The 13,837-nt window shown below is 33.7% G+C and overlaps 1 protein-coding gene across 1 annotated transcript in view; it reads left to right on the top strand.

Moving 5' to 3' along the window:
• The window catches only part of ERGIC2 (ERGIC and golgi 2), a 36,785-nt gene that overhangs the window by 21,673 nt on the left and 1,275 nt on the right, over nucleotides 1-13,837 (top strand). Inside the window, exons 7-13 of the mRNA XM_066368882.1 lie at nucleotides 1,249-1,347; nucleotides 2,506-2,601; nucleotides 5,692-5,747; nucleotides 6,618-6,716; nucleotides 9,739-9,836; nucleotides 12,051-12,213; nucleotides 13,667-13,749. Of these exons, the coding sequence (XP_066224979.1) occupies nucleotides 1,249-1,347; nucleotides 2,506-2,601; nucleotides 5,692-5,747; nucleotides 6,618-6,716; nucleotides 9,739-9,836; nucleotides 12,051-12,213; nucleotides 13,667-13,749 (694 nt within the window). The remainder of the gene's footprint in view (nucleotides 1-1,248; nucleotides 1,348-2,505; nucleotides 2,602-5,691; nucleotides 5,748-6,617; nucleotides 6,717-9,738; nucleotides 9,837-12,050; nucleotides 12,214-13,666; nucleotides 13,750-13,837) is intronic.

Here is a 13,837-nt window from a genome sequence, read left to right as displayed (position 1 = left end):
ATCTCCTGCTCCCACATCACCATTATCAACATCTGACCTTTGAGTGATACACTTCATACAATCTTTGAAACTATACTGACACATCATTATCAGTCAAAGTCCATAGTTTGGGTTCACGCTCACTGTTATACTGTCTTGGAGTTTTGACAAAAGTATAATGACGTGTCTCCTCTTACAGTATCCATAGAATATTTTCACTGCCCTAAAAATCCTCTGTGTTTTGTCTATTCTTTCTTCCTTCCTCTCTGTGTATAACTTTTGTTCTTGCTGAGTTTGAACTTTAATACAGATGACTTTGAATGTTAATTATTTAAAGACATAGAATTGAAGAAGGCGAAATAGGATTATATCTGAGGATACAAAATCATTGCTGAAAATGGTAGGAGATAATATGGCCCAAAGGTAGACCAGCTAGAGGCAAAGTTTTTTTTTGGCTTTGTTGTTTAGAATAAGTAATTTCACAAGAACATAAGAATCTTGTATAAAAAATCTTCAAGCAACTAATTTATTCTTTGCGGCTAGGTGTATTTAAATATATATATCTATATCTATCTAGCTATATATATATCTATATATATTTATATATATGCATGGGTTCTCAAATATATACTTTGTTTTTTACAGTCCTCTGCGTTATGTGCTGATATTCTTTTTAAAAAGTACAGGTAGAGTGTAATATCTTATTTAGGATGCCCTTGTCATAGAATAAAGTTCTGGTTTATTAAGAAAAGGAGACACAGGCAATATTAAATGGCATCGTGGCCTGATTTGGAGTGAGAATTGGATGCCCGTGCTGTGGCTTATATCCCAGTAATTTCTCCCTTTAAGTCTATCAGTTCTACTGTGTGACCCCTTATTTGTCTTATTATTATTTTTGTATCTATAACATTTTATTCAATTCCTGACAAAAATTTAATAATTTTGTAGTTACTGCATGCATGAATGAAAGATGAATTTAGATACTCAGGTGAACTAAAGCTGCTTGTTGGTGACTCAGACTGCACGGCCATTATTGATGGGATCAGACAGATTTATTGTGGCGCCCTCCTATTAGACCTGTAGCCACTCTACCTCGCTCTTCCTGCTTTCCAGGAAAAGGACCAAAGGAAGCATGGTGCTTTATTTGAGAGTTAAGTCCTGTAATACTAAGTGTATGCCTTAGCTAAGTTGTCTATTATTTTGAAGACAGGGTTGGCTTTCTCTGTGCATACCGTACTTATGGACTACTGCTTGTTTGTGTTATATCAGGATGCTGCAGCTGATTCAGAGTAGACTGCAGGAAGAACACTCGCTTCAAGATGTGCTATTTAAAAGTGCTTTTAAGAGTTCAACAGCACTTCCACCAAGGTAAGGTGTATATTTTAAACGCACAACTATTTATTATGAATTTACTTTGACATAATTTTAGTATGGATTTAGTTCTCTGAATCTCGTATTTCTCAGAGAAAATGTAATCATTATGTTTTTTGAAGATGTCTTTCTCTTAAGTTTATAGCCTGTGATATTGATTAGGATTATCACAAATATATTACAGTTGATCCTAGAACAACATGGGTTTGAGCTGTCCACTTGTATGTAGATTTGTTTCAGTAACTAACTACCTGTACTATTTCCCATCTGTAATTGGTACTCCACAGCAGTGGGGGGCCAGTTGCCATTTTATACAGCAGGCTTGAGCATTAGCAGATTTTGGTCCTCAAGTCCTGGAACCAGTCCCTTGCAAATACCGAAGGACGACTCTGTCAAGTTCTGGTGGAGTCAAAAGTTATACATGGATTTCAGAGCACCTTATGTTGTTCAAGGGTACACTGTATCTCATTTTCATTAAAATTTTCTCTTTTATGTGGTATGGTATACCCTTATATAAAATTACATTGTATTTTAAGACTAAGTTAATTGCATTTTCCAAATAAGTTAATTGCATTTTCCATTATGATGACATAAATTTTGATTAGGAATTTTATGTTTCTGTTTTACTTTTTTTCTTTTTTAGATGAGAATAACTGATATTTAGAAATGCTTGAATCATAAAATTTTATATTTTTATATTTTATATTTATATCTTAAATTTAAATTTAAAACTATACAGAGGTTTTACACTTGCTTTACAGTAAACTGTCATTACCTGTTTGAACGTATACAGCCTTTCTCTTACCTGTTCTTCTCATCCACCCCCAGGCCCCTGAGGTGCCAGGGTCAGATCATAAATGTGTGTCTGTTGGAATGATTCTTTATTTTTAATCTTTTTCTACTCTGGGATTTAGTCCTTTGGTTTGATTTGAAGAACCATGGAATTTTAGATTTGTGTAAATATATGTAATTTTTTCCAGTTTTTAGATTTTGTTTAGGTGAATTTACTTCTATACATTTATAAAAAAGCTCTTCCAAAAAAACTGCTCTTCTATTTTTTACATTTACAATGTTACCTGAAAACTGATCTTTACAGATCAATATTGGTGGCAACATAGAAGGTGCTGTAATTAACCTTCACATATCTTATAATAGGGAAGATGACTCCTCCCAGCCTCCAGACGCATGCAGAATCCATGGTCATCTGTATGTCAATAAAGTAGCAGGGAATTTTCACATAACTGTGGGCAAGTATGTTCTTTTCACCTACTGAAAATACTTCAGACAGGTTGAGCTTGGTTAAAAGCAAATTCTTTGCTAAAATAATAATATATGACTGACTATAAAGGATTGCTTAAAATGTTGTGTATGTGTGGGTTTTTTTGTTTGTTTTTTTAATTTTAGTGAGAGGAGGGGAGGTAGAGAAACAGACTCCTGCATGCGCCCTGGCCAGGATCCACCTGGCAAGCCCACTAGGGGGCGATGCTCTGCCCATCTAGGGCCCTTGCTTCATTGCTCAGTAATGGAACCATTTTTTTAGTGCCTGACGCAGAGGTCATGGAGCCATCCTCAGGGCCAAAGGCCAACTTGCTCAAGCCAATCAAGCCATGGCTATAGGAGAAGAAGAGAGAAGTGGGGGTGGGAGGAGTGGAGAAGCAGATGATGGCTTTTCCTGTGTGCCCTGATCAGGAGTCGAACCCCAAACATCCACACACCAGGTGAATACTCTACAACTGAGCCAACCAACTAGGGCTCTTATCTATATTTTTGATGTCTTAAGATTGATGTTCTGGGCTTTAATCTCAGGATAAAGAAGACTACTAACTTTAAATACTACTTCAAAACAAAAGAAAGACAGTCATGCCATATTTTATATATTAAAGTAAATGGGCTGTAGTTAAATAGGAATTAAAACCTACATACCAAGTTTTAGTAGCCTCAAAACTCTTACACATTTCATTAATTGGTACATTTTGTTGGGTGATGTTAGGTATTTGTTTTTTCTGTTTGGCGACCATCACCAAAATGTAAACCCTAACTAGTTTGAGGCAAGTATTTTGATGTAGTTATTAATTACTAGTGTCTGGGGAAAAAGTTAAATTAGGTAAAAGTTAAGGAAAAATATTAGACCATCTACCTTCATGAGCAGCGCCCAGCACAGAAACGTTATACAATGAATACTCAGTTGATTTCTAAATAATAAGTAGATTCTCTGGTCCTCACTCCCTTTCTCCTTTCCTTCCTTCCTTCCTCCCACCCATCTTGAGTTGGAAAACTGAATAATTCTTCATTATTAAAGACATTTTTAAAGTGCCATATTTTTCGCTCCATAAGATGCACTTTTTTCCTCCCGAAACTGGAGGGAAAATGCCCGTGTGTCTTATGGAGTGAAAAATACGGCATTTTATTAAATATTTTAACACACCATTTGGCTCAGTTGTTTTTTTTTTTTTTTCCTCCTTAAAACCCTAGGTGTGTCTTATGGTCAGGTGTGTCTTTCGGAGTGAAAAATACAGTACTTGCTATATGCTAAAAAAAATACTCATGCTAGATACTAAGGATGAAACAGAAAGAAACAAAGTGTTTTTGTTCCTAAGGTACTGACAGTCTGAGAGAATCTAAACTTTAAACAGCAAATTGCACTAATAACTATTTAATTACAGTTGTATTTAAGATATAAAAGAGAAGTATGGATGATAAGAAACTATGTAACAAGGTATTATCTGACCTACTTTGCACGTCAGCAGAGGCTTTATTGAGGAAAACTGTAATAGTGTTCAGACCAGTGAATGAGTACCAATTTTATATATAAAGGAGAGGAGGGTATGGGGGCTGAGGGGAACAGTGGCTGGAGATTATACATGGATTTAGAGAGAGCGAGCGTTAGACATTTGTGCAAAATTATTCCGGGTTTACGAGATCTGGTCAAACATTTGTACCTGGTGTCCCACTCTTTATTGTTCATTTATTGTTGTTTTGTTACTTCTACCAGCACCCATTCTCTCCGTTCCCAACCTGTAGCTGAGAATCTTAGAATTTCTTGGTATCATACAGACAAATAACAGTTGGCTCAAAGACACTTAGAAGATTATATTACATCTTTGAATACAAACAATATTTTACTCCAAACCCAACTGAAAGGGGGCAACTTTGGCAAATGTTGCATGAGCCTTAATATGATGGCCATTGTTCCCAGTTTCCTTCTCTCTTCATTGGTAACTCATACCAGCAATGAAAGAGGCCCAGCAGGAAAGCGTTTGGTTTGCATCTTACCCTTATTATAATATTTTTGAGGTATCCTGTAAACCACTCTTAATTTTTTGGTACTAGGTTTGTCAAATTCAATATTGATTTTTTTTTAAGACTTCTCATTACCTCTCAGGCACAGTATTGTTCTCAACTGTATTATAAAGGATAAATATTTCTTTTAATATGTAAATCCTTAAGCATGACTACATTAGAGAAGGTAATGAAGTAGGCAGATGCTTGCCACTTATATGTGGAATCATTACGACAGCTGCAAATGCAGACTGAGACAGATGTGTTGGCCGCTCAAATATCATGAATGGTATTTCTGTTGACGAAATGATATTCTGAAATAGTGAACAATTTCTTTGTAATACGGTGAACAGAATAAAATATAACATTTCCTCTGTTTCTTGGGAAATTTATTATATTGAAACTACAACAGAGGACTTTGTAGAGATAAATTGAGTTAAGTTATAGACTCAGATTATTATTATACGTAGGTTTTTCAGCTTCGTAAATGGCACTTAGTTTTGGAAGTCATGCAGGATGTGGGGCAGTGTTGTTTTGTGTGAGACTGTACCTGCAGATGCCTTGCTTCCCTGGCTGCTGTCCGCTAAATGCCGAGAGGAACTGCTTCCCAAATTGTGACAACCGAAAATGCCTCTCCTGGTGCCTTTTAACAACCTTCTTTCACTGAAATTTACGTGGAATAATAAATATGTCATAGCAAATTAAAGATAGATGAAATTCAAATTTCAATATCCAAAATTAAATTTTACTGGAACGTGGTCATGCTCATTTGAAGTTTGTGAAAATTTACTTATGTACCTAACTATATAGTATATTCAGTTTTACATCTTGGCCTACAAAGCCTAAAATATTTACTGTCTAGTTCTTTATAGAAAAAGTTTGCCAACCCCAATTTATTGTGTTGCTGAGATGAGTAGACTTACCTACTTAAGTCATAGGCCAAGTGTGTTTGTATATTATTTTATATTGAGAAAATGATAAAACTTAGGAAAGACCCCTTTTCAGATTGTAATTAGTTATTTATTTAAATGTTATTACTTTAATCTTCTCTCCTCCTTTCAGGGCAATCCCTCATCCCCGAGGTCATGCGCACTTGGCAGCACTTGTCAACCATGACTGTAAGCAGTTTCTGAAATTTTTTGCCATGAAGATGTCCTTGAAAAAAGAGTGTGGTTTTTATTTTTTATTTAACTTTTAGTGCAGATGCAAGGTAGAGCTTTGAAAGTGGGCTGTTTTGAAAACATATCCATAGGAGAAAATAAATGATTAATTTTATTCACTCTAATCCATTTTCTCCTGTTTCTAAGCTACCTGTATTTCTGTTTAGTCATAGCTCAGAAGTTACCAAGGGTAGGGAGGAGAGCCTTGGTGTGCTTTATATTACTTTGTGCACATTTCTGCTAATATTTATGGACAATGAAGGAAATACATTTGAAGTTTATTTCAATATGTAAATATTTATGGACATATACAACATGTACATATAAAGCATTCAAGTTAGTTGCTTGTAATGATTGTCAAAAAGTTAGTTTTTAAAGTCTGCTTTAGACAAAAACAAGTAGTAAAATTCATAGAAAAATCACTTTGTTCCCATTTTGCAGTGTATTCAAAATATATCTGATCAGTTTCATTATTTGGGTTTGTGAACATCCCAGCTGCACTAACACCATCCCATTACCACGTGATTGGGACCAGGAACAACTGATTTTCAGGGTTATCAGGATTAGATGTAATATTATTTCTTAATCCTTAATTTGCATCTAATTGTGAAATTTGAGATATAACATTTCATCATAATTTACTTACCCTCATATATGTAATTTCCATGAATTTTTCTCAAAATTAATGTAATTTTTAAAACTATATTGTTACATCTGCAGATTTTAGATGTTTTTATCTGAAACTAGGTAACAATGTGAACCCATCTGTAATATGTGTTTTGACTAATAATAATTTCTCTACTTAATTGGTTTTATTTTTTGCCTCAGCGTACAACTTTTCTCACAGAATAGATCATTTGTCTTTTGGAGAGCTTGTTCCAGGAATCATTAATCCTTTAGATGGAACTGAAAAAATTGCTGTAGATCGTAAGTACTTAATACTTACTGTTGGAGTTTGCATGTAGGCAGTTGTTCTTATGTTTATATTATTAATACATTTTTAATAATCCTCTTCTTAAGCCCCTTTTAACAGATAAATAGATAAATCTTTTAAGTAGTTTAAGTGGCTGATAGCCTTTAAGTGGAGATGTGTATGGGGAGACTTTATACTAGAAGTGGGTGAAATTTAAATGTTTAGAAATGAACCATAGAACAGATTTAGCAATTAGAGTTAAATGTAGGCTAGAGTAGAATTTAAAGGTTCTATAAATGTATGAAAGTTTAACGTGTTAATAGGGCATAACTGCTTTCCCATATTCACAGAAAAAGAATTAGAACAAAAGACAGTTTCAACATTCTAAGACTTTTCTTCTTTGTATAGGTCCAAAGTTCTAAAGTACATATTTACAATTTTAGAAATCTCTGGAAAATTTTACGAACATCAGAAACCTAGAGTTATTCTAAAATGGTTTGGTTATTAACACAGAAGTGCACATTATAGTACAGGTACCTTTTATTACTGTTTGTTTTAACTTTCTAGTCCACATAAAATTTCTGTTTACTCAAATATAGGTGGACTTCATTATTTTTTACTCTTGTAGCAAGTAATCTATTGAATTTCCTGCTGATGGTTTCTGGTTGCCTTTCTTCTCAAATAGTCATATTATCTGACATGTCCCACCTGTAGGAATTTTTAAGGATGTCTAAAGCTTCCTGTGCTAGTAGAAATTTGAAATGCTAACCTTTGCAAAACTGAAATTAAAGATTTAATTTTTTCTTAGTTCAAATAGATTTATTAATATTATGTTTGGTATTTTCCTCTTGTAGCATAGTGTTATAGTCAGATGCATTAAAGATGTTTTGCTTAAAATACTGACTTACATTCATAACTATTTTACATTTGCATGGGAATGTTTTCACTTAAGGACACTTGAATATACTAAATTTGGAAATGTGAGTAGAAATTATAAACTGTATTCATTATAATCTCATCTTTAATCTTAATGTAAATGTTCATTCTTCACCAAAATGAATTAAATATTAACTTAAGAGATGCTTTTTTGAAAACATGTTGGTCTAACTGACTCATAGATGGGAAGCAGCTGACAGTGGTGGGTGAGAGGGAGAGAGGGATTGAGCAAAAGAAAGACAAAAAAGAAAAAGCTCAAGGATATGGAAAAACATGTTGGTTAATATGTTGTTTCAAGATGCTAAAATGAACTATAAATTTTTGTACAGCAATGATTCTCAATATAAACCGATTAATTTTGATAGGCTCTCTTTAAATCTACTTCTCTCCAAGTTCAGAAAGATTAGTAGGTGCCTGGCTGGGTAGCTCAGTTGGTTGGAGCATTGGTCTGAAGTTCAGGGGTTGCGTGTTTGATCCCTGGTCAGGGCACATACAGGAATGGATTGATGTTCCTGTCTCTCTCTCTGTCCCCCTCCCTTCCTCTCTGGCTAAAGTAAAAATAAAAAATAAAAAGACTAGTACGTGTTTATAGTTATGTATACAATGAATTTATTTGTAAAACACCTAAAACTAAGCACAGATTGAGCAATTCACCTTGCATCAAAGAACAACTTAAAGGGTAAAACTGAAGACCATCCACAGCTGATGTGCCATCTGTCAGTGGCAGACAGAGTCGATCCCCTTTCACTGTAATATTGTCTGTGATAATACTTAGGGTAATAAGTTGAAATTAATGAGAGACTGGTCATAAACTCTTTGAAAATTACAGTGGTTCAAATAAGAAAGAAGTGGTGAAGTTGAAACAGGCTTTGGTTTATGATGTTAGAGACTAGATTAATACTAGTGTGTGAAGGAACCGTTCTGCATACCTCTCTCCATTCTATCTGCAGTTTTACCCTTCCCTCACCTATTCAGAGTACATGGTGGTAAGAGACAGAGAAACTGGATTAATAAAAATAAACATTCCTTTATGCTGAGCAAACACACGCGCGCACGCACACACACACACACACACACAGCACACAAAAGTGTATAGTGTATGCTTCCATTTATATGAAATTCTAGATTAGGCAAAACTAGTCCGTGACAACAGAAGGAAGATTAGTGGTTGCTCCAGGGCCAGAGATGGGGGGAGTGCACTGCAGAGGGATACAAAGGCACTTTTTGAAGTGATGAAAATGTTTTATATTTTGATTATGGTGGTAATCATATGGGTGGATACATTTGTTAAAATGTATCAAACCATACTTATAAAATTGATATTTTATTCATGTAAACAGTTTTAATAGACAGTTATTACCATATGCTGTAAAGTATACCTGTTTGCAGGTCAAACATAAGGAGGTACTGTTACTTACCTAGTTGAAATTATAATAGATATATTTAATTCTAAATTTTTTAGACTTTAGATCTAGAGAATTAATGTTTTGTATTATGTGAACAGTAAATTGTTTAAAATTAATAATTGGTAATATACTTGTATGTATGACTTGTTTAAATGTAGACATGCCAAATGACTATAAATATGATCCTTTTGAGTACACAGTAACCCCAGGCCATCACTGAACTGTTTCTTTACTTATCTTTCTGCTGTGGTAACATTTTCTGGTATATTCAAAGTCTGGCTAATTCAGTTCTAGTTTATTTACATAGCTTAAGATAGTAGTAGAAACTGAAAAATGTATTTTGTGGTGGTTATAGTATTGTAACTTTATTCTTATTAGTTTCTGTACTATAGAATGCTACTTTTATTTTCCATATCTGATATAAGGATGTTAATGATTACAAAGGTATCAGTGACTAGATATCTTATAAAAGATGTGTGTATGTGGCCATTTTATGCTCACTGAGAACTTGTTTTATCAAGTATTAGTATATAGATTTCATTAATGTTTTAAAATTTTATTTTTTGTTTGACATTAAGTCATCAGTAGCATTAAATTTCAGGATAAGTATATTTAATAGGAGGAGGATATATTTGGTAGTAGTTTTGTTGTTACTGGATTGACGGGGAAAACACACATTTTGTTTTTATTCTAGACAACCAGATGTTCCAGTATTTTATTACAGTTGTGCCAACAAAACTACATACATACAAAATATCAGCAGACACTCATCAGTTTTCTGTGACAGAAAGGGTAAGTTAAATCCAACTGATAAAATGATTTTTTAAAAGTATTTTATAGTCCTCCTGCTACAAAATGAGGTAGTAGTTCTAGTTGGTGCTCTCCCACATTTAAAATTTGTGGAAATTTTGAAATGCATTAACATTTTACTTTAAGACGATATAATATCAGAAATGAGTATTAATATGAAAAGAAGTCAATTTTTTAAATTCAGAAGGTTTTCTGTTCAACTATGTCAAAATTGTTCAACTGTGATATAGTAATTATTTTATTCTAATATCTTAATTCTGTAATGTTTTCTCTTGTGTTGGTATAAACAGTTTCCTTATTTGCCAGCAGATTCTCTGGTTTCTATGTTATTTTTCAATTATGATATCTAACCTGGGGCATGCACGGTTCTTGTGGCTCAGATAACAGATTTTGAGGGTTTGTATTCTTAACTTTAGCTTTGTGTTATCTAATTGAGAGGACAAGTGTTGTTGAACCTCAGGGCAGAGTGGCCTTATAAATAAATAGGACAGTGAGGCTGAGAGTTTCGGAAATGGACAGTTTATCACTTCTCATCTCTTCTATGGTCGTGTTTTCTTATTGTTTAAGAACTGAATATTAAAATGCTGTTACTCAAAAGAATTCTAAGGCGAAATTTAATTTAAGGACTTTAAAAATTTGCTTTTCTCAATATGGAGTTTTCTTTCAGTGGTCTTATAATTTGTGGTGGCTGTGTCCTCAATAATTGTAGAATTTTCCTTAATCTTAGGACATTATATACTGCAGATTTTAGGGGTGAAGGGTCATGTATTTATAACTTCTCACATGGTTTAAAAAATCAGGAATGTGAAACTGTATGTGTATCCACACACAGAGAGATAGAACCTAGGTAAAATATATACAACTATATATTGTGCTTTTCTGCATTTCTGCAGGCATGGGGAGAGATGAAGCAATCCATTGCATTATTTATAATAATAGAATACTAGAAACAACCCAAGTGGTACATCACACAATGGGGAAACATGCAACTTTAAAGAGAGAGAGAGAGAGAGAGAAAGATATCTGTATACTGATACGAAATTATCTCCACAATATATTTTAAATAAAAAAATTAATTAAAAAAATTAAGTCCCAGAGCATTCGACCATTACAAGGTGTGTTGGTGCTGATATGATGACTAAAACAGTTGTGTTTCACTTTAAAAAAAATAGAGTAACTGGAGGTGGGAAAGTGGAGGATGAGCAGGACAGAAATGGGGAGCACTGACCTTCACTGGTCTATAACCCAAAGGGAATCATTAGTCTTTTCTTATATGGAGACCAATCCCTGAAACAGCTTTCATCCATAGTGGGGGACAGTATATTTGTAATTTTGGCACGGTTGAACATATCAGAGCTTTAAGATGAAGTCACTTTATTGGAAACTTGAACAATGGCTGTGTAAGGCTCTGTTGTGTTAATAGGTAAGGGGGGTTTTGTATTCTAAAGCTTGCAGTGTACTTACAGCTTAGTCAAAATGACTGACATAAAAGTCATAAAGCATGGTGGTAGCATAATTGCTTTGAGCTGTAATAGAAAGTTATTAGAAAGTTTGTAAACTTGATTTTTAAAGTGTAAACAGAATGGAATAAAATAGAATTTTTCAGTGTGTACACTGTGATAAGTTTACAATTTTACTTACATTTCTTTCAAGAAAATAATTTCTTTAAACAATGAATCAGTAGCTCAAATATTGATTATTTGTCAAATTAATGCCTTGTTTTCTTCCTGTAATGTTATCTCATATAGTTTACAATGAACAACAGAGAGTGCAGTTGTTTGTTTTTATATCTGATCGCAGAAAGTAAATATGATTATTTTATAAATTCTTAGTAAATAAATATAAAAAATATCAAAATATGAACTTGGTTTTTATTGATTTGCTCAATGAAGACTGTGCCTTACAGTTGTAAGCTCTTGAGTTCAGTACAAAACTTGTATGTAAAGTGATCTTTTAGAAAAAATAGGAAAGAATGGGTCTGTTTACTTGGTTGTTTCCAAAGCTCACCACACAGAGAACTATTTGATTATCTCTTAAGATCTTATTTTAGTAACACAATGCATAAAGAGAATTGGATGTCCCTCTCACATGGTAGGGGTGTGGGACTTCATATTGACTGTATGTAAGTAACCACATGACCTGAGTCCTGGTTTTCTCTGCCTCCTGTCTCTGCCCTTCCCTTTGCCTTCCTCTTAGGAACGGGTCATTAACCATGCTGCAGGCAGCCATGGAGTCTCTGGCATATTTATGAAATACGATCTCAGTTCTCTTATGGTGACAGTTACGGAAGAACACATGCCATTCTGGCAGTTTTTTGTAAGGCTCTGTGGTATCGTTGGAGGAATCTTTTCAACAACAGGTTAACATTCATTCCTTTTTTTGTCTAATTTCTGAAAGTGTTGCAGACACTGAAATTAAGATGCTTTTACTTAAAAGGGGCAAGAAATATACTTTTTATGTTTTGCGGTATAAAAAACTTTTTCTTTAAGACTTAATTCCAAACCTCCAAAATTAATTAAGCGTTAAACATAAGTTCATTGTATTTAGTGATTAAGGGAGGTTACTTAGTGAGCTAGAAAGATCCTAGAAGTGAATCTGAGTCCTGCCATTTACATAGTGATAGTCTGTATAGATCACCTGCCATTTCTGAAATTATTTTCGCAACTATCGAAAGGGAATAATAGTTTTTAACTTGCAAGTGTGTTGTAGGATGATATAAGGTGCCTAGACACAGTAGACACTTGAATGTAAATTTTCTTTTTCACTTAAAATATTTTAAACTACAATATAAAAGCCATGTCTTATGGTTTGTGATAGGTCAGTCAGTGTTTTTTGGCCTTTTTGCCCTGAGGTAATGGGGTTCTCTCAAAGGTGATATAACTTGCAGAATTGGAATCATGAAAATTTGAGAGTTAAGTACAGTAGATAAAGGAAATAGTTCTTTTTTTAACCCCCACCCCTATTCAGTATTACATGGAGCTGGGTAGTTTATATACTTTGAATTATATTTTTGAGATGAATGACTAGCTTTTCTTATAGAAGTCTTTGTCACTGCTTCATTTAAATGCATTTAAATTTGTGGTGCTGGTAGTATTTGTTTTTCAAAATTATGTGAGTGTGAGTGTGAGATGTATTAAGCACACTTGCAAAGATTGTTTTGTCAAGGGAATAAATTATTTGGTCTTGTAATTTTGAAAAGAAATTAATTTGTTTTATTTTTTTTTCCTTGTTGAAATTTATTTATTTGAACTTACTGAAGTGACATTGATTAGTAAGATATTATAGGTTTCAGGTGTACAATACAATTCTATAATATATCACCTGTATATTGTATTGTGTGTTCACCACTTCAGGTCACCATTTATAGGGGGAAGTAGGAGAGGGTAAAGGGAAGATAAATGATAAAAATTCATTTCTTTTAAAATTTAACTGTCTTGCTATTTTTAATTGTGGGAGTGAGTAAAGTAAGCTACTTTCCTTCATTAATCTATTGTTATAATTAGTTTTATATTTTTAAATAGCAATTTAGGACATTAAAAGCATATTTTAATTAGCTTGACCTGTGGTGGCACAGTGGATAAAGTGTCGACTTGGAAATGCTGAGGTCACCGGTTCGAAACCCTGGGCTTGCCTGGTCAAGGCACATATGGGAGTTGATGCTTCCAGCTCCTCCCCCCTTTTCTTTCTCCTCTCTCTCTGTCTCTTTCTCTCCCTCTCTCTCTCCTCTCTAAAAAAATAAATAAATAAATAAAAATAAAATAAAATTTTTTTTAAAAAAAGCATATTTTAATTAAAAACATTTTTAATTACAGGCATGTTACACGGAATTGGAAAATTTATAGTTGAAATAATTTACTGTCGTTTCAGACTTGGATCCTACAAACCTGTCAATTCTGTAAGTGGTATACTATAAGTGGTACTAATCTCTAACTCATGGTACCATTGTTACATCTCAATAGTATCTTTTGGTGCCCAGAAAAAAA

The sequence above is a fragment of the Saccopteryx leptura genome, chromosome 2 (assembly GCF_036850995.1).
Source record: "Saccopteryx leptura isolate mSacLep1 chromosome 2, mSacLep1_pri_phased_curated, whole genome shotgun sequence".
Lineage (NCBI taxonomy): Eukaryota > Metazoa > Chordata > Mammalia > Chiroptera > Emballonuridae > Saccopteryx > Saccopteryx leptura.
Note: the sequence above shows the minus strand (reverse complement) of the source record. Positions and strands in the feature narration are given on the sequence as shown.